Source organism: Denticeps clupeoides, chromosome 1, assembly GCF_900700375.1.
Source record: "Denticeps clupeoides chromosome 1, fDenClu1.1, whole genome shotgun sequence".
NCBI classification, from domain to species: domain Eukaryota; kingdom Metazoa; phylum Chordata; class Actinopteri; order Clupeiformes; family Denticipitidae; genus Denticeps; species Denticeps clupeoides.
This window is the reverse complement of record NC_041707.1, coordinates 7,208,221-7,229,427: the sequence shown is the minus strand read 5'-3', so window position 1 is coordinate 7,229,427 and position 21,207 is coordinate 7,208,221. Positions and strand designations below refer to the sequence as shown.

General features: G+C 44.9%; 2 protein-coding genes across 2 annotated transcripts; both read right to left on the bottom strand.

Annotated features, from left to right (window-relative positions):
• Nucleotides 1–1,923: 1,923 nt before the first annotated feature.
• On the bottom strand, nt 1,924–3,606 carry LOC114796390 (glutathione-specific gamma-glutamylcyclotransferase 1-like). Its single transcript, XM_028990301.1, has 3 exons — nt 3,152–3,606; nt 2,993–3,028; nt 1,924–2,883 (listed from the first exon to the last, which is right to left on the bottom strand). The coding sequence occupies exons 1-3, from the start codon at nt 3,317–3,319 to the stop codon at nt 2,518–2,520; spliced, it is 570 nt and encodes a 189-aa protein (XP_028846134.1). The 5' UTR covers nt 3,320–3,606; the 3' UTR covers nt 1,924–2,517.
• A 5,225-nt stretch (nt 3,607–8,831) lies between these two features.
• LOC114791114 (delta-like protein 4) lies at nt 8,832–15,400 on the bottom strand. The gene is made up of 11 exons (XM_028981663.1): nt 15,040–15,400; nt 14,703–14,966; nt 14,340–14,397; nt 13,542–13,805; nt 12,840–12,900; nt 12,624–12,754; nt 11,870–12,036; nt 11,414–11,633; nt 10,001–10,721; nt 9,591–9,696; nt 8,832–9,449 (listed from the first exon to the last, which is right to left on the bottom strand). Exons 1-11 carry the CDS (start codon nt 15,085–15,087, stop codon nt 9,444–9,446), a joined length of 2,046 nt encoding a protein of 681 aa, XP_028837496.1. The 5' UTR covers nt 15,088–15,400; the 3' UTR covers nt 8,832–9,443.
• Nucleotides 15,401–21,207: the final 5,807 nt, after the last annotated feature.

The window sequence follows — 21,207 nt, the reverse complement described above, 5'->3', positions numbered from 1 at the left end:
TTATTTTTCAAACAAGACACAAACAAGAAATGATAATCATGTGCAAAATTCCAAATGTGCAAAATGGTTATTTTGTATCAAGCCACATCTCTTTTTTCCATAATTGCACACACACACACACACACACACACACACACACACACACACACACTCCCAGCCCAGAGGTTATGGGGGTTGTGGAGGTTATCCCTTCTCCAATATCAGTGTCCAGTATCCATATGGGGTGTACTGTACACAGAAACATTACATGAGCAGCACCACAGAATCGGTTCTCCTATTTCACATTAGCTATATATAAAAAACATACAGACAAGTGTTAACCAAATGAGTGTCAACTAATTTTTTTTCAATAGTCTGCTAATTCTAGTAAGTACAAGTAATTATTTTTTCTCCCAATGATATGGTAAAAAAGCCTCTGCAAGGGGTGCCTCGTCTGCTCCTCTTCTGTATGCCTCAGCTTATATAATACAGGCTTTACTATAGCTACCTTTCACCCACTTCCATGCGATATTCTTGGAATTTACAGAGGGGAGCATTAAGGGAACTCACATATGCGCAGGCATGGGGCACCGCTCCAGAGGGGTATATAGGCACATGTTTGCACAACGTGATTTAAAATTCACATGCATGGTCCCTCGCCCAACCCCTGTCACCCGAGTGTCTTCAGACAAGGCTTTTCACAACGAGAGAGTTCACTGAGTTTACTGTCTGCAATAAATAAAGAAATCATGACCGTATTTGTGCAATTGTTTATTCATTCTTTCATTCATTCACCCACAAACACCCAATGTGTGTCTGAAGAAAAAAAAACTATATCAAAGACTAACTGTGCTGGGTGTGCTGTGCTTTTACAGCACTTAATGTAGGACATCGGGGAGCTCTAAAATTAGAAGGGGAGGGAAATAGTTTGTCTGTGGTGCTCAGAACGTCTCACCACTTCCTCTAACTGCAACCGAGCGGACAACCACAGTTGTGCCGGGGAGTTATAGTACACTAGGAAATGTCATTTATTGCACAACAGTCATGTTTATCTCCCCCGGGCTCCAAGAACACTCTGGACCGAGACACAGACTAAAGGTGACAGTGTGCTGATGCATCTACAATCACCGCCTCTCACACTCTCAGACGCCCGGCCCTTTCGATCGAGTGGGGGCCGCAAGTTGCCGTGCATGTCCCAACAGCTGAATGCACGCATTGATCTGTTTGTGATTTGACACTCTGGAGTGAATGGGCTTGTTTATGTGGGGTCTGGCAGGACATCAGAGTCCCCCGTGTAGACAGGGGCACAGCCAAACCCCGTACCAGGGGGAATTTATTTACCCCGCTGCCGGAGAAAACAAGTCAATCAAAGTAACAGGGAAACGCTGAATGCTTCTTTCTCTTCGCCAACTCAGCAATAATGCAAAAGACTGAGCGCATTCAGCATCGGCCCTAGTCTGCTGAAGTGACTGGCGCAAGGGCCAGTGCGCCGATATCGCAAGATACACGCTTTGCTGCGATGCACCCCAGCTGATCACAAGGTCACAACTTACTGCAATATAATCACATAACAACAGATGAACAGACTTATTTCTACTTATGAATGAATGGACACAATGATGTTCATTTATGTGCTCTGTATATACACACACACATATATATTACAGATTATTTATTTGTATATTCTTTGTGCCATTTATTTTTTGCTGCTTTTATCTTGTACTCCCCACTTGTGGGACTAATAAAGGATCATCTTGATGATGATGAGAATGATGATGATGCTTTTGATAAATTGTGCTACGACATCAGTGATGGTTTTTTTTGTGTGTTTTGCTCATATTGTGACTCACAGTCCTTAACGCACACAGCGTCACAGTGTCATGAGCGTCATAGTCTGTGACGCTCATATGTGATAACACATTACCAAGAAATATGAACAATGGCTTATAATTCATGATTTTATTTGTACTTTTCTTAAAAAACATACAAAAAAACAGGTTTACAATAGGAAAAAATATATATATTAATGATCCTTTTACAACAAAGGCATGGTGTAGCTCAGACTTTCCTAAAGCTTTTAATTCTCTTCCAACATTTGATCTCCACCAAGTGTTCTTCATCACCTGTATGCTTGGAATGAAAAGCTTCTGGCTGAATTCCTGCTGTACGCCTAATCCACACACAAATGCATTAAGTACATAAAATGTTTGAAGTATACACATACATTCCCTGCATCCCATACCCACTATATTATTACACTTTCCACAGTTGAGGAAGTCCACCAATAGAAAAAAATTCTCATCACACTGTAAAAAAAAAAATGCAACCAGCTGGGAAGAGTTTTTAAGTTCTCTCAACTTTTTTTTTACACAGTGCGTCAGTAAACAGGCTAGGAGAGAACAGAAAGGTTGGGAACACACAACGCCAGACCACACCCCTCAACAACTTCAAATTGCACAAATCCCATGGAACAATGTCTACTTGGTCCCAGAATTCCTTTTACCAGAAGCCCGAGGCCACCTTCCCTGGTGGCTCCCGTCAGATGACTAAAGCCAAGGCTGCTGCCTCTATGGAGAACAGGTGGTCGTCCTCCACTTCAGGACAGTACATCCTCATGAAGTCTGCGAGGCGGAGGAGGTACTCTATGTTGTGGCCCGTGTGGCCGCGGCAAATCGCAATCTGAGCCGCAATCTCGGCGGGGCTGGCAGGCCCCAGGTAGATGGGGTTATCAGAGGTCGCGATGTAGACGAGGGCGAGGGAGGCATCTTCGTCCTGGTCGCGTGGGGTGAACTCCACCATCTTGCTGACGTACCCGCCTCGGGTGGCTTCCCTGACGTTGAGGTACTTCAGGGATTCTTCGACCTGAGAGCCGGTGACCTCATACGCCACGCCCCACGTACAAGCCTGCGTTGCAATGCAAGAAAGTTTGACTTCGTGTGGCTATAATTAACTTCATATTTCGCAATAGGTAACCAGATTTTTTTTTTAATTAATAAACATTTAGGACTCTTACCTCAAGATCCTCCACCAGAGTCACCACTCTGCCAGGCTAAACCAGGGAAGCAGACGAGAAGAAAAAATGAAGGATTTTGCCCTTATTTTACACATCAGAAGGCACACAAGGTCCTAGTCTGACTCACTCTTCCTGCTGTGAGGAACGAGCAGGACTCACCGTGTCCTTGTCACCCCTGTAGAAATTGTCCCCGTGCCAGAAGCGCCTCTTGTAGCCCTGTATATGGCCAACTTTGCTTCGGCTGTAGCTGAAGTCCGGATTCCACACCAGGGATCCGTAGCCGAATATCCACAGAGAGCTTGTTTCGGGCAGGACGTCTTGAGGCATGTTTGAGGATTTTTTTATTCAATATATATATATATATTGTTCATCTAAGTTTAGTGTTGAGCTTTCTGAGAGAACTCTTTTTTTTTTTTGTCCCTTCCTGGTGAAGACTTCTGGGGTTGTCCCGCTGTGGCGGTCCCGTCCCGAAACGCACGTGTATTTGTTGTCGCGCCCGGGACGCCTTCAGCCAATCAGCTGCCAGATGCGGCCGCGCAACAAATGACGCGCCTCGCGTCCCCGCGCCGCTGTCCCGTTACGGTCGTCTGTAGCCCCGCCCTCTTGGCCGCCGGTTCATCACGCCGCGTTCCCGACGCAGCCGGATCTCGCCGGTTCTCCGAGGATGTTGTTCCCCACGCCGGCACAAATAGAGCGTTCTTCCGCAAGCGGCTCGATAAAGGCCGGCAACAAGGCGTCCTGCTTTTACATGGAGACGCCCAGATAAGATCGCAGTACACTGATCCTAGCGGGTAACCCACTCGCCTGTGAAGCAGAGGACCCGGGTTCAAATCCCGCTTACTACCATTGTGTCCCTGAGCAAGACACTTAACCCTGAGTGTCTCCAGGGGGGGGACTGTCCCTGTAACTTCTGGTTGTAAGTCGCTCTGGATAAGTGCGTCTGGTAAATGTTTTACATGTAAATGTAAAATCCTGGAGCATCATTTCATGACAGCGTTTTAATAACCACGCTGTCCATGGGGCGAAGACCCAGGAGACTCCAGTTCCACCAGGACGCATGACTTTGGATGGATGGGCCAAAAATACACTTCTTTTTATTGTGCTTGCTCTGAAGAAACATCACCGCACCCTTTATGAATAGCACTTATTTGCTGAACACAGCTCTGAAGAACCTGTTGTCCCTGTGTAAGCACAAAATGTGTCTCCAAGCCGATGGGAGGTTCTCAGAATATGAATCATCCACATATCTGAGGTGAGGATTAATGCAATGGTGTGAATGCAATCAGCAATCTTTCCCGCTCATGTAGATTCCTTCTCTACAATATCAGACGAATCCGTCCTTATCTGGCAACACAGGCCACCCAACTACTGGTTCAGTCCTTAGTAATGTCATGACTGAACTACTGCAACTCCCTTCTAGCTGGTCTACCACTACTACCACTCCGACCTCTACAACTAATACAAAATGCAGCAGCACGACTAATCTTCAACCTTCCCAAATTCTCCCACACCACCCCTCTGCTACGCTCCCTCCACTGGCTCCCAGTAGCTGCACGCATCAGGTTCAAAATACTGATGCTGGCCTACAAAGCCAAACATGGAGTAGCACCATCCTACCTCACAGCCCTTATTACACCTCGCACTGCACCTCGTATACTCCGAGCCTCCAGTACTGCTCGCCTGGTCCCTCCATCTCTGAAGGTAAAAGGAAGACACTCATCTAGTAACCTTCTTCTTGTCTGACTTATGTATAGAAACTACAACATAGTGAATAAAAAGATTATATTCATAGTTTTGGGTCCTAGTGAACCAGAATTGATCACTTCATCGATGGTAACATGGAACCAAGTCGCTCTGGATAAGGGCGTCTGCCAAATGACTATAAATGTAAAAGTAAATTATGAGGAATAAGTTGAGCAATGAATTTTTGTTTTGTTTTGTGGAGTACATTCATTGTTCTGTGGTGTTAATTAAGGTTTAGAAAATTCTAATTAAACATAAATAAAATAATTATTTAAATGATTAATAGTTGCAAAAAGAAGATAGGACAAAAGAGTGTATAGCAGTGTGTAAACTTTTGATGCAGTCACTTCAACCAAATGCTTAAAAAAATGTGGTGCCTAATGATTACAAATAGAGAATCTAATGCAGAACCACTAACATATGCTTCAAATCGAAGAATGCAGAAATGCAGGTATGTGCTATCTTGGGGAGATGTCAATGTGGGTGTTTGAATGAATGGTGAAAAAAAGTCGACCTACATAGTAAAACAGAGTACACAACTCCATTAGACAAGTACACTTGATCCAATACAAGTTGTTCAGATCTTTACTTAATCACCTTTGACATAGTGGCTTCAACAAGGCATTTAAACATCTATAATAATGATTATGATTTGTGTATTTTTCAGGCAGTCTTCCTGGAGCAGGTCTGATATTCACTGTCCCAGCGCCTCTTTCTGGTCTTAAGAACCAAATTGCTGCTCAGATACCGCCTGTTTCAAATCAGCTTTAATTCTGTCCTGTCCTTATTCAGAAACACACGTGGTAAAATCATGCAGTTTAATGATGTTACAATAGGTTCTATATGTTTGAAAAAAAAAGACAAAAAAAAAACTGTGACAGAAGAATCCCTCCCAGCCCTGATCATGGGTTCGCTACTTCGTGTAGTGAACAGCAGCTGGAATTTCTACATTCCAGGTAACCATGCAAGTTTAACAAACCTAAGTTTACTCTTAAAGAGGAGCATTTTAGGTTTTCAAAGCTTGCCTGCAGACACTGGTTTTGTTATAACTCACAACCCTAATGCCATTTAGCTCAGACCTAAACAGTAGATGACGAGGCTCAGGAACTTAAAATACAATATTTTAATAATTTAAAATACTGGCTCCAGCAGTACAACACATTATCATATTGTTGCCTTAAAAAGGCATTTATGGATCTATATTAAGGATTATGATAAACGCTGAAATCCATTCCTACCAAAAATACTATTGGCATGTGTCTGGAAAAGAAGGCACAGAATCAGGTCGTTTTGAAATGTCAGAAATCAAACTGGCGCAACAACGAAAACCCTATGGCGTGTGTCGGCGAGACAGGAACAAAAACACTGCAGAAAACGATACCAGAGTCCACTTCAGTGTCGCAGCACCTACTGGGTGCTGTCGACCTGTTTTTCCTGGGGCCCTGAGTAACCATGCTTCAGTTGCTCCAGCTGAGATTACTCGGGACGTGGCACTGCCTGTCACAACTATGATTTGTGTATTTTTCAGGTTGTCTTCTTGGAGCAGCACTGATATTCACTGTCCCACCGCCTCGGTCTATTTTAATGGACCAACTTTAACCCCATTTTGTAACATTTTCATTCATGGCATTTAACAGATATTCTTATCCAGAGCTGTGTGTATTGATGCTTTGAAGCCCACATTTTATCTTAATACCTGTATAGCCATTTAAAGTTATCTTTTTCAGTCTGCTACAATTTGTCATTTTGTCTTTTCACTTTTCTCTAAATTGCAATGCAATGGTTGCATCCTGTACTAAGTGTAAAAAGACAAAATATGCACTGCTCAAAAAAATAAAGGGAACTCTTAAACAACACAATGTAACTCCAAGTCAATCACATTCTGTGGAATCAAGCTGTCCACTTAGGATTGATTGACAATAAATTCAAGGAGGTACTGGACAGTGCAGAGTAGGTTTTAGTCCACTGTCATGGTGTATATTTCATGTCCATTACAATGCTACTGGTCCATTTGAAGATCCCCATTACATCGGGACGAGGCCGTAGGAGGGAAACACCCCAGCAGCAGGAGCGCTACCTCCGTCGTTGTGCAAGGAAGAACAGGAGGAGAACTGCCAGAGCCCTGCAGAATGACCTCCAGCAGGGCACAAATGTGCATGTGTCAGCACAAATGGTCAGAAACAGACTGTATGAGTATGATGTAGTATGAGGACCCAACGTCTGTGCTTACAGCCCAACACCGTGCCGTACATTTGCCAGAGAACACCAAGCTTGGCAAATTCACAGATGAAAGCAGATTCACACTGAGCACATGTGACAGACGTGACAGAGTCTGGAGATGCCGTGGAAAACATTCTCCACTACGGCAGTGGGTCAGTAATGGAGTGGGAAGGAATTTCCAGAGTGGGAGTGGGATGGAATTTACCAGAGGTAGCCTGATGGCCATTAGGTACCGAGATGAGATCCTCAGACCCCTTGTGAGAAGGCATTGATGCTATGGACTGGCCCACCCATTCCCCAGACCTGAATCCAACTGAACACATCTGGGACATCATGTGGCGCTCCATCAACCAACACCTCGTTGCACCACAGACTGTCCAGGAGTTGGCTGAAGTCCAAGTCTGACAAGAGAACCCTCAGGAGACCATCCACCACCTCATCAGGAGCATGTCCAGGTGTTGTAGGGAGGTCATACAGGCACGTGGAGGCCACACACACTACTGAGCCTCATTTTGACTTGTTTTCTGTTCATTTGTAGCCACACATTCAACTATGTAAAGGACAAAGTATTTATATTTCATTCAGATCTAGGATGTCTTATATTTGTGTTCCTTAAATGTCACCCTAAATATAATTCCAACTTGATATCTCTGAGGTCCCACTTGGTCTGGCATAATAGGTGCTCCCACCATTGTAATTATTGGATTGAATGTTCCCTCAGTTTTCCACCATCCTGTGCAATGTTGGAAAGCATGTGGCAGTACAACATAGGTACTGCCCTCATGTGTTAATTAGTGATATTACATGGTCAATAAAGAGACATTTACCACAACACTGACTGATGAAGCACCGGCAATGGCTCGTTAAAAGCACATCCAATTATCTACCTCATTTAAATATCTGTTCATCTCGTTTTAAACGTCTGCATACATTTCATATCCTGTTCTTTGTTCTGCTTTCACATTAGAAACGATCGTGTTTCTACCCCTGTGTATCTACTGATGCCGCCCAGTAGATGTATTGATCCCACATAATTATTTATGAGGCATATTTATCTGCTCTAGAACCTCTGTCTGCACTTCTAGAAGCAGAGAGCACAGTTAAAGGACAACCTGCATGTGTGTGTGTGGGTGGGTGGGTGCGCTTGTACTCCACCCTGTGTTCCTGCTCACATCCAATGTTCTTACCTTATGAATAAAGATGGGAAGCTTAATTAGTGAAATCAGACACCGTGATGGAAGATCAGACAGAACAGGCCGCTAGGCGCTGCCACCCTCGGCGGCATTCAAACACCGAGTCCAAGCGGATCGTGCTTTTGCATGTACAGTTTTTTTTTTTTTTTTTTTTTTTATTTTATACAAGCTCACGCTCTTCACATTGCCGATACGTATAAATACTGTCCACTGAGAGATTGCGAGCACATTCACCACATCCTACTGGCACACCGTTCATCGCCAAATACAAAAGAGGATTGTTACTACTGGTCAGATGTCACATTTCAACGTCAAATGACACGTTACGGCGAGCACGTCAGCATCTAGATACATTTATAAATATCTAGTTATATTAGCTCATCAATATTTCATGAAACCGACAAACAACAGTGTACCAGATTTGTTATCATTGTTTAAAAAAAAAAAAAACATTGGTAGAAACAACAAAAATAAATTTGACTTTGGGCACCAAAAACCGCCATACATACATAATGTACAGATTTGCCACCATAAATATACTTATACAAAATAACTTTTTAAAAAATAAACATAAATCAGTGCTTAGGATTTAAATAAGTAATGAAATCCAAAAGAACATCGCTTGATCTGCAGTGTCATTACTAATTCAGGCTTCCGTGGTGTGATGGTCCCTCATGGGTCTGTTTCTGGGCACATTTGTGCTTTTTTTTTTTTTTCTCCTGCAGTCGAATGCAGCACCGAGGATCCAAAAAGAGTCAGGACCGAACCTGTGAAGGTCTCAAAAGCCCTCCTTTTATAAGGCTGTGTGGTTCTGCATACAGTCGTTTTTAAAGAACACATGGCATACTCTAGCAACTTTACAAATATGACTTACAATAAAGTCAAGGATAGTCTAACAAAACGAACCGTCTGTAATATTATTTTACACGGGAATGTCAGTCTCTTTAATTGTTGCATAGCGTTCAGGTAAGATAAGGAAATGGAAGTGGCAGGTTTGCAGATTGTCTACTGGGATGATGTCCTCTGGGGAAAACCTCCGGACGTGAAGGTCTGCGGCTTCCCTCTCTGGTTCTGCACGACCCACAGCAGCACTCCTGGGCCGCAAACGCCGCTTAATTTCATTTTTATTATTTCTGACAGTGTTTTTGAGTCCTCGTGTCTTTACATTCAGTCCCGTTGAATTCACAAAGATCACTGGCTCTCTCCAGTTATCAAGTTTTCAAGAGCAGCATTTACATTTAAATAAATCCCTTCTAATGCATTATCTGTAAACAGCCCAGAAGATCATCCTCCTCTTACACCTACAGAAGGAAAAAAGAAAGCAGGTGAAGGAATATTCATAAAAGAAAATACGGACAAACAGACTGTTTTTGTGGCATAACTGGAATAATTTCAATTTAGAATGCCGTTAGCGAAAATCCTGCAAGCAAGGTCATCCGTACCTCTGTGGCGATGATGTACTCATTCTTTTCTTCTGTTAATACAAACACAGACTGGTACATGGAATCTCTTGAACATATGGTTGATATTCTACTCCCTGGTGTTTCTCTGCAGACAACAGAACCAAATTAAGCTTTCAGAAGCAAGCGAGACACTGAAACACGGATATGAGTTAATAAACAGTTCAATATTGACAATACTGAATTACCACATGAGCAAAATTTACATACATTAACATTTGTTATAATTTAATGCTGTAAAATTGATCAGGTTGCAATATATTAATAGTACAGATTTTATAAGACTTATAAAAACCTTTATGAAAGGTTTTGTAGAGGTTGTTTCAGTAACATATGATGTAAGATATGGAATGGCTTCTCGACAGTCATTCATGCCAATAACGTTTTCTTACCTGTATATTCTACTCAAGGGCTTTTTATCTTCTAAACATTTCTCGTGTGGGTGACATTTCTCTTCTTGAGAGAATTCATCTTTGTATGCACTGAGGGATTTATAGTCTGTCTGGTAGTTATTGTGTTTGTAGTTGATTTTTTCGTTCATGCAGTCCACCTCCAGGTCCACCTCCTTGTTGGTGTTTTTCAGTGTCAGGGCGGAGATAAGATTGTCCTTCTGGAAGTCAGACAGGTTATTCTTGGCGTCCGAGTCGTCGTCCTCTTCCTGGTTCCTCTTCTGGATGTGGCGGAGAACAATGAGGAACATGCACAGGAGCAGGAACACAACCACCAGGAATATGCCTAAGAACACCGCCTCCTTGGGGTGGGGGTCATACTGCGTCTCTGTGTAGGGGCTAGGTGTGCTGGAGGAGTTGGGTGAGTGGATCTCACACTGGGGCCCGCTGTAGAGGGCGGGGCAAGCGCAGCCACTCCCACTGGCGCAGGTACCTCCGTTAAGGCAGGGCTTGGCGACACAGAGGTCAACGACGAGTTCGCAGTTCCGACCCCCGAAGCCGCGGGCGCAGAGGCAGGCGTAGCCGTTGATACGGTCCATGCAGGTGCTGCCGTTAGCGCAGGGGCTGGTGGCACATTCGTTGATGTTGACCTCACAGCTCGGACCCGCGAAGCCCGATCGGCAGTTGCACTTCCGTGCGTTGCCGCGGACGACACACTGTCCACCTAGAGCCAGACAAACATCTTCTGTTATAATTGTGCACATACACTAAAAAAGAAAAACACTGGATCGACTTAAAAAAGTAATCTGTCACATCTTATATTTTACTATTATAATAAAGTTAAAAAAAAAAAAAAAAAAAAAAACATAAGCATAAATTTGTTAAAAAAAAAATAATAATAATATTTTTAAAACTTCTGGAATGAGAAAAAAAAAAAAACACATTAAACACATTTTTTAATAGGGTGTAGTAGCCTAGTGGGTAACACACACACCTTTCAACCAGAAGACCCGGGTTTCAAACCCCACTCACCACCACTGTGTCCCTGAGCAAGACACTTAACCCTGAGTGTCTCCAGGGCGGGACTGTCCCTGTCACTACTGATTGTCAGCCACTCTGGATAAGGGCGTCTGATAAATGCCGTACGTGTAAATAATGTAAATGTACAGTGTGATATTGGCCAAATTCAACTGTGACCAGAATCCAGCAACATGAGAACATAATTCATTTCTTATAGTGCCCAGCAAATTAAACAAAGGGCTCATTTTACAAGTTAGCAGCTTACATAGTTAGAGCGATTCAACTCAATAAATTTCTAAGAGGTCATGTTTTGAAAGGTTTTCTGGTGAATATCATGTCAGTGAATATCAAAATAAGCAAAATAAGCATTTTATACTCCAACTCCTATCGGCTCACCATTAGTGCAAGGGTGCGTTGTGCATTTGTCCACTTTCTTCTCGCAGTTGAGCCCGGTGAAGCCGGCCGAACACTCGCAGACGTAGCTCCGCCCGTTCCCCTTCTCATGGCACCTCCCGGTGTGAAAACATGGCGAATCTGCGCAGGTCAGCACCTTGTGTTCGCAGTGAGTGCCCTCAAACCCTTTCGGGCACGCACACCTGTATCCATTCTCGAGGTCCTACGTGCCAAAAGAAGTGACATTTATCCCCTTTTACACCGGTGGAAGTCCTCCCAGAGACCCCCCCCCCCCCTTTTCACTTTATCTCTGTTGCTTCTTATCCGGCTAACGCTCGCACATCCTCTAACCGGGCCGCATCCACGCCCCTTCGCAAGCAGTATCAGCGGAGAGCATGTGCGAGAAACAAAAACAGGACGTCGCGTCAGAGCCGGTGATGTGGGGACGCGGGATCTTACCAGGCACTGGGCCCCATTCAGGCAGGGCTCGCTGTCACACTCCGTGACCGCCCTCTCGCAGTCGACCCCAGTGAATCCAGGATGACACGTACACGTGTAGCTCCCCTGCCCCGTGTTCATGCAGGTTCCGTTCAGGCACGGCTTATGGTGAGTGCAGTAGTTCAGGTCTGGCGGAAACAAAGAGGGTTATTTCTGTTCGCAGATGCATTCAAAATGTATAGTAAGATGTGCAGGAACACACGCACACTCACAAAGAAGGCTGTAGTGCAACACAATTTTATGCTGGTGCCATAACACTATGCCTGTTATATTTATTTTACACTGTATCTAACAGACCTTCAAAAACTGTAATAAGTTGAATATACGTGAATGAAATATTTATATATATATATATATATATATATATATATATATATATATATAGAGAGAGAGAGAGAGAGAGAGAGAGAGAGAGAGAGAGAGAGAGCCTATTGTTTAAAGAGTTGTATTATATTTATCTGGTATTGGTCTTACATAGTCTGTATGTTGTATGTATTCTTTTTGATTCTATTCTATTCCATTATTTAAGGTAACATCAATTATCTGATTCTTCATTGATTTTGAGATTTGGCTCAACCAGTAAGGAACACATTTTATTTACATTATTATTTTTTTTGCCCAAGCACACACAAACAATAAATTTTACCATCATTTCATGCTGTAAAATCATATCGATGACCTTTACGTGAAAACTTGAACGGCATCCCGGACTCACCTTGGTCGCAGAACAGGCCCCCCCAGCCCTCCGCGCATGCGCACTGGCCCGGCTGCTGGCAGGTGCCGTGCTTGCAGGCGGGGTGTCGGGTGCACACGTCGCAGAAGGTGCCCTGCCAGCCCTCCTTGCAGCTGCAACGAGACGACAACCACGAGGGCAACCGTTACACACCCCCTGTGCGGGCAAAACGCGCGGCCTCCACGCCCGCGTACTTACACGCACTCCCCGGGCCTGGAGCAGTTCCCGTTCCTGCTGCTGCATCCTTCCAGGCAGACTGCTGCAAAAGAGAAAAAACCAAGAGAGACGTGGTTTCAGCGTCGTCGTTTTAAATTGAGGTGCCCTGGTCAACGGCAGCTCGGTCCCGAGGGCGGACAGCTGCCCCATTGTTGTGGCGCGTCCCCGGAGCGGCCAGGATTGTCGCGGAGGAGACAAAAAGCAGCCGGTTTTTTTTTTTTTTTTTTTTTTGGATGACGATGTCTGTTTTTTTAGTAGATCTAATGTAGGAAAAGCGGGCCAATCGAATGCATATAACAGACAGCATGGCGCAGTAGCTTCTTGCGTGATTATTGCCGGCCGGTGTAAGATTTTTAAATCGACTTTGCGGTCTTTGCTACGTGTATCTTTACATCTTTATCTTAAAAAAAAAAAAAAAAACACTAAAACGGAACGTTTGAAACGCAAATAAAGCGTCCGGCTTTCGGTGTTTGAGTTTCGGACCCTTAATTAAAACCCGGACGCGGCAGCGCCCTCTGCAGGACGCAGGTTGAAACGGGAAGAAACCCGCCACCGCTTTCTTTCTCTCTTCTTTTTTTTTTTTATTTTTTTAATTTTTTTTTTTTAATCACAATCTCCGTTGTGTGAAGACCTGGTCAAGCAAAATGCCACGCAAAGCGAACGTTTCCTCCCCGGCGTGCTTACGTTCTTCGCAGTATTTCCCGCTCCAGCCAGGCAGGCAGGATTTCTGGCCGTCGGAGTCGCAGCTGTAGTGGCCGAAACGGTCGTCCCTGGGCGTGCAGGTTCGCGAGCAGCTGTCGCCGTAGTAATTGTCGCTGCAGACGAACCGGTAGGAAAACCTTAGCGCCGTCTGCCTCCAGGCCTGGACGTCCTGAACCCACTCGGCACCCACGGCCAAGTTTCTCTGGATGGCAAACGAGCTAATCAATAACTCTGGGTTCGTTGTGTCTGAAAGGAAGGGACATAAATAAACATTATTATTGTTGTTGTTATTATTATTATTATTATTATTATTACTGCAAAGCTCACTGATACACGTTTAATAATATTAGAAACAGATTGGTTCCCATTGAATGCACCAGGTAGTGCGCTTTAAATTTCCTTTTCCTTTTCCTTTACCCGGCCCCTCCAAAGGTCGGGGCAGAAAAAGGTGTAAAGTACAGGAAAAGGCGGCCAGCGGGTTTTTTTTTGTTTTTTTTTTTTTTTTTGGCAAGGTTCAAATATTCTCACCAAAGCCCCGCGCACTTTCCCACGCCAAAAATAAACCGAAGGAAGTGCGATTGTGTTCGAGTAAGAGGATGAAAAAGTGCCCGGCCGCACGTAAGCCCGACGGCAGATATCGGTGGACGCCAACGAAACAATGACATCCCGTCGTATTAATATGATGTGTTTTATATATGATATATATATATATATATATATATATATATATATAAAATATGTGAATTTTGTATGTAAAATGCGGGGGTTCGCTTGACTTACCTAGTTGGACGTCATCCTTGGGGGCATACCAGGCTTCAACGACTAAAGAAAACGCTCCCTGAAGGGTAAAACATGAAATACACCATTGTACCCATTGTACATGTGTAGATAAATACATATACATATATTTTTTATATATATATATATATATATTTTTTTTTTTTTTGCTGCTATTTGTTCTATCCACTTTATGCCATGACAAATGCAATTCCCACTTGTGGGACTAACAAAGGTTTATTTTATCTTTTCTTATTCTCCTCTTAAACATGTATTTGGCTGCGCGTAATGACGTAGCCAAGCAGTCGGACGGATTAGAAATCGTGTGTGAACTCCAGCGGCCAGTGACGTCACGCCGCGTCTTACCGGCCATCCGAAGTTGAGCAGCAGACGGAGCGGCTCGCCGGCGGCGGCCGCGCTCCCCGCGACGGCGAACGAGTTCGAGCCCAGCACGGGCGTGACGTCGCTGCCGAACACGCAGTCGCCGGGCCGAACCACGGCCTGGTAGTTTTTCAGGCAAACTCGGAAGAAAGTGCGGCAGTCGGGGGCGCACGTCCTGCCGCTGGCCAGCAGGCCGCGGTCGTTCTGGAACCGCTGGAGGTCGAGCTCGAACACGCCGGAGCCGTACACCTGCACGGACGCACGGACACGTCAGAAAGGCCCCGCTTTACGCGCGGCGGGGCGGCGGCGTGGCCGCACTTACCTGCGCCGTCATCACTGAACCGAGTACGACGAGGCACCAAACGGCCATCCTTCAGCGCTCTCCAACCCCGGTCCCCCAGTTGCGCTCCTATTCCAAACGTGGAGGGGGGGCGGGGAGCCGGAATAAATCCCTCTCCGGGCCGGGAAGAAGCAGTCGGGGCTTAAACGGGGTTAAAATCCAGCAACCGGGGCTAAACAATGAGTAACAACGTCAATATCCAGAGTCTGGCCATCTTCGGCGGTCCGTCGGCTCCTCGCATCGCCCGCGGAGTGAGAGTTCGCGGCGGCGGTGACGCGGCGGCGGCCGGTGCTGCGGGTGAGACGGGCGCGGGATGGGGGCGGGGAGGCTCCTTCTGCGCGCCCGGTCCGCCTCCCGCGCGCTTTATACACCCCGGTGTCCCGTCCCCCCCCCGCCGCTCGCGCCTGTCGCAGCCGCCGCCCCTTTCCGTTTAATGTCCCTCCAGCGCGCGCGCCGGCGCGCTTCGCTTCGGTCGGTGTCCGGTTACCGGGCCGCTGTCGGTGATGGAATAAGCTGATGGACGATGGCGATGAGCTGGGCCAATTTGTCGGGGCGGACCGTGAACTATGGACTGAAAATGAAAAAGCTAATATTAACCAATAGTTGCCCGCCCAAAAGACGTTCAAGGCAGAGGAAAAATACTTTTATTCGTTATTTAATTTTAATACTTGGTTTACAGTCATAACAGTTAACAAATTGCAGTCAGCCATTCAATTTCCGACAATTAAAGAGGACACTTATTCATATTTGCTGAACGGAAATGACAAATCAGCTAATTCAAGCCATTGAAAGTGTGTCCCCTTTAGGGACGAGAAGTTACCCCGTTTAGCCAGCCTAGACTAGTGGGTAATGAAGTGGACTCGCAATGGGAAGGTTGTTGGTTCAAATGCCACTGAGGTCCCCTTGAGCAAGGTACCGTCCCCGTGCACTGCGCCCCGGATGCCTTTTGTGGCTGCCCACTGCTTGCCAAGGGTGACAAAAGGGGTCACCTTCACTTTCACAGTTTTATACGCCTGCTCCATATGAATCGCAATGAATTCGAATGGGCCGCACGCCGGTGCGGTGTCTAGCAACGTGGCCTCAACGTGGCCTCCAGGGCTCAGACCTTGTGTGTGCAATGTTTGCACGCTCTCCCTGTGCTGGTGTGGGTTTCCTCAAGTTCCCCGGTTTCCGCGCTGCCGTTCATCGGCATGTACACTTGGTGAACGGGCGACTCTGAATTGTCCGTCGATGTGAGTGACCCCTGAATAGGACTATGCGGCGCTGGGAAGTGAGTGAGCGAGTGATGAGGTGGAATGGGGCTGGTAGTAACCTAGTGGGTAACGCACTCACTTGCGAACTAGAAGACCACTTACTGCCAGTTCAAAGTTCAACTCCCCACTTACTGCCATCCTTACACCCTCAGCAAGCACTTTCCTGGGGGGGGACTGTCCCTGTAACTATGCATTGAAAATTGCTCTGCATAAGTCTCCATACATGTACAGCATTTATCAGACGCCCTTATCCAGAGCGACTTACAATCAGTAGTTACAGGGACAGTCCCCCCCCCCAGAGCAACTTAGGGATTTGAACCTGGGTCTTCTGCTTCATAGGTGAGTGTGTTACCCATTAGGCTACTACCACCTACTATCACCATAAATGTAAATGAAAGGAAGAAAATGTATCATTTTTTGCGACTTGTATTAGAAACAGGGTAATCACTGTCAAATTGTAATGCAAATTCCATTTAAAGCTGAGGGAACAAGGTTTGTTGAAGATGTTTGAAGCCACTTGCCTTGCTGAAGTGACCTCATCTCTGATTCAGAGGAGCTGCTGAGACAATGGCACCATTCCGCCTATTTATCGGCGTGTCCGTGTGAGTGGGAGAGCGCGGTGCCTCACAGCCTCCTGAGCACCGGCGCCTTTTCCCACAATTCACCCCGCCTCTCAGATCCAGTTGGAGCAGGGTGGCAGCAACCTCTCCCTGCTCAGGACCATGCGCCGCCTGCTCTTCAGGCCGGGACACCGGGAAATGCAGGAGGAACGTTGCTTTCCTTTCTATTTCCCTCTACAAAGAATGTCACATTCACTTTGCCACACAAAGAAAGAGGGACAACGTTCTTCACCATTTCTGGTTACCGTGCATCCGGAGAGTATTCACAGCTCATCACTTTTGCCACATTTTGCCATGTTACAGACTACAGGTTTTGTTATGGGCGGCATGGGCAGTTGCCCAGAGCAGCATCGTGGTGGAGGATGGCGGAGCCTCGCAGGGACCTACAAAGAGAGAACGCTGTGTTGGAGGTCCACAGACAAGTCCCTTGACTTCACGCTTGGTTTGTGCTCCGACACGTACGGTCAACGGTGGGACCGTATATAGACAATTCATGTTCGATTGACAGTTTTTTTCTTCCCCACAGGCGGTCTCCAAGTAAAGCTGCAGAAACATCTTAAGGACGATCGGGGGGAAACAGGATGCATCTGAGCTCAATTTTGAGCATCATGGCAAAGGCTGTGAACATGCTTTCTTATTATTTTTTATTTTGAACAAATTTATCTCAAATAAACCTTTTCACATTGTCCTTATGGCATGCTGTGTGTAGAATTCTGAGGGCGAAATCCACTTTGGAGTAAAGGTATACCGAATGTGGAAAATGTGATGCGTTGTGAATACTTTCTGGCTTCACTGTGTAACTTGAAAGATTTTCATGGAAATATACGTTTTAACTGAGACGAGAGTTGCTTGCAACTGCTTCTCCCCTCGGGACTTGCACAAACACAGCCCTGGAAATGGAGTAATGTCAGTGTCAGTTTTTCTTCAAGGCACAGTTTTCCAGTGTGGGCCTGTGATTGTCCTCTTTTTTACTTTGACTATTTAGAAACCATTAGAAAGAACACTTTGCTCAGCCTGTCTATATATTGTGTTTGGCATTTAATGTGATTGTTCTGCTTTCAAATGTGCACCGAATACTGCCAAAACTCAATAACCATTCATTTTTACAATGCAGTGACAATGACGTTGCAGAAATGGCTAAACGGAAAGTCTCTAAATTGCTTTTTAAGTTCAAAAAGCAATAAAATATTATGTGAATGTAACATGAAATAGCATAACCAGCCGTTTTGAGTTCTCTTCTGAAATATCTTTTGGCCTTCATTAAGGTCTTCTAAAGTATACTGCAATGATTCATTCCATAAAAAAGTCAAACCCAATACAGTTAATTAAGGCTAGAGAAATGGCATGTTCCTTACTTTCGGGTTTATGTATAATTTCAAGGAGGACTGAACCCGGGTGAAAACCAAAAGCATATTGCTGAAACAGCATGAGGGCATTGTTTCAATTTGTTACTGAATGAAGTAACAGGCCCATCCATCAGCCATCGTCAGCGTGAGGCATCCCTGCTCCTGGACACATGGTGCAAAAAATCGGAAATTAGCAGCACAGATGGCCTCTGACTTCCCCCGTTTAAGGCACAGCGGCTCAACACAGCCCCACGACAACAGCCTCGTGTCAAGCCATGACATCACACACCGTTTCTCTCCCTGCGTTGGTATCATCATGAAACATGCAGCAAAAAGAACCAACTCTCTGTTCTTTAGATTGACTGAATGCCATTAGCTGGTTCCTCATGTATCCGCAGAACAAAGAGGATCCTTGAAGACCACATGCAACCTGCTGAGCCTGCTGCGCTCTTGAAAAAGGTACAGAAGCACATTACAGAAATGGCTGTCAGGGGAAACGTTATTTGTGCAATTACTATGTATTTCTTCTTTTATCTGGCACCATTAGTCTTATTTGTAGCTTATATTTTAAATTGGTCCATTTTTTGTATAGGTGCCAATACATTGACTATCTTATCTAAAAGTATACTTTTTGTTTAAATAAGTTAACGTAATTATTTCCCTTGAAAATACAGTGGTTTAAACAAACCCTGATAAAGCGTAAATGACTTCTGTAGTAATAATTGCTTTTTTAAATTTATAGCTATAATAATATTATTCAGTGTGGTAATAATAATAGAGAATATTATATTTAATGTTATGTACATTAGAGACATCTTTGGAAGCTCAAAAGATTTATGTTTTTTTATTGTAAAAATAAATTATGAACAAACAAAAGCAAGAGGATACACAAAATTCTAATAATAATAATGCTGGGATAGAGAAAAAGTAAAACCTCATTAAAATATCAGTGAAGGGAAATCCCTCTCGTTAGCCCAAAGCATCCGCTGCTATAGTAAACAATGCCCCTAGGTGTTCTGGAACTTTCTGCCTGAGCAAGTTCCTCAAGTGTTTCCAAAACACAGGAGCGTCCTCACTCTCTGACCATCAGACTCCAAAACCTGACAACACACTTTAATTATAGACATTTCTATTTATTATGTGCACATATTTGATGTATTTTTTTGTTTAACACCTGCAACGCCAACCTGAAATTGCTTAAAACCAGAATATACTACAGTCGTGGTATGAGACAAATTCTGATTTTCACAAAGTTTGCCGAGAAGCCACTTCTCTCCAAGAAAAACATCAAGGACAGACTGATATTCTTCAAAGAGTACAGGGATTGGACTGCTGAGGACCGGGGTAAAGTCATTTTCTCTGATGAAGCCCTTTTCTGATTGTTTGGGGCATCTGGAAAAATGATTGTCCGGAGTAGAAGAGGCGAACGCCACCATCAGATCTGTCTTGTGCCAACGGTAAAGCATCCTGAGACCATTCATGTGTGGGGCTGCTTCTCATCTCACAATTTTAACTCAAAAAACACAGCCATGAATAAAGAATGGCACCAAAACATCCTCCGACAGCTAAGTCTAAAAACACAGAAGCAGCATACTTTGTGAAAACCTGAATTTATGTCTTTTGCCACGAGTGTACCTGCAGTACGTAGAGGTCCACATGTTATTACAGACATGCCTATGGCTACCATTATTTTTCATATTTTATGTCATTACATTTCACTCACATAATAATAATCAATAATAATAAAGTGAAGTGATTGTCACATGTGATACACAGCAGCACAGCACACGATGCACACAGTGAAATTTGTCCTCTGCATTAAACCCATCACCCTCAGTGAGCAGTGGGCAGCCATGACAGGTGCCCGGGGAGCAGTGTGTGGGGACGGTGCTTTGCTCAGTGGCACCTCAGTGGCACCTTGGCAGGTCGGGATTCGAACCAGCAACTTTCTGATTACGGGGGCGCTTCCTTAACCACTAGGTCACCACTGCCCCTCATGTACCTCATGTGTAATTGATAGAACACTTACGCATCCCAGAGAAACGAAATCAATTTTAATTGACATCACAATTTAGGTTAAACAGTGAAAGAGGCTTAATTTAAATAAGAACCACAACAGTCATCATATTCGACCATGGCAGATCTGTTATAGGACCCCTACACCACAAAATGTGCCCTCTGCTTTTGACCCTTCACTTTGTGGAGCAGTGGGCAGCCATGAAAGGTGCCTGGAGAGCAGTGTGTGGGGACGGTGCTTTTCTCAGTGGCACCTCGGGATTCGAACCGGCAACAGGTCTGTTTCTTACCCGCTTGGCCAACCACTCAACACACACGTGTTCGCATGCAGGGATACACCACCTATGGAATCACATGTGGAACTTGCCAAATCCCAAATTAAGGATCGTACTGATAAACAAGGTCCACTGTGACCAGATACGCGCGGTGGGGTAGTGTGCAGAAGGTCAGGTGCTGGTGGCTAGCAGCTGTCCCTTCCCTGCAGAACCCAAATCCCTGTGGACAGATTCGTCTGGAGCTGTGACTGGTTGTGAGACTGGTCCTGTCCAGCCGTATTCACTCAAGAGCAGAGTATTGATCAGGCATCTGTGTGTGTGTGTGTGTGTTGTGTTCTTGTGATGCAGCTACTTTTTTTATGAGCCTGTGCTGGGGAACGCGTGGAAGCATGAGCAGATGTCACCTTCCTGAGCTATTTCTGGAACGCTCTGTGATGTTCGACCCCAGGGCTAATTTTGCTCTCTACTGGCTGGAAGTTGTGGTCCTTGAGGAAATCCTTTTTTTTTTTTTTTTTGACAGGGGTCAAGGCATCCCTGCACAAAAAAATGCAGGAAACGGACAAACAGAGTCCACGAAAAAATTATAATGTAAATCGATTATGTTAATGTATTAGTGCGAGTCAATTTTACTTCGCCGGTG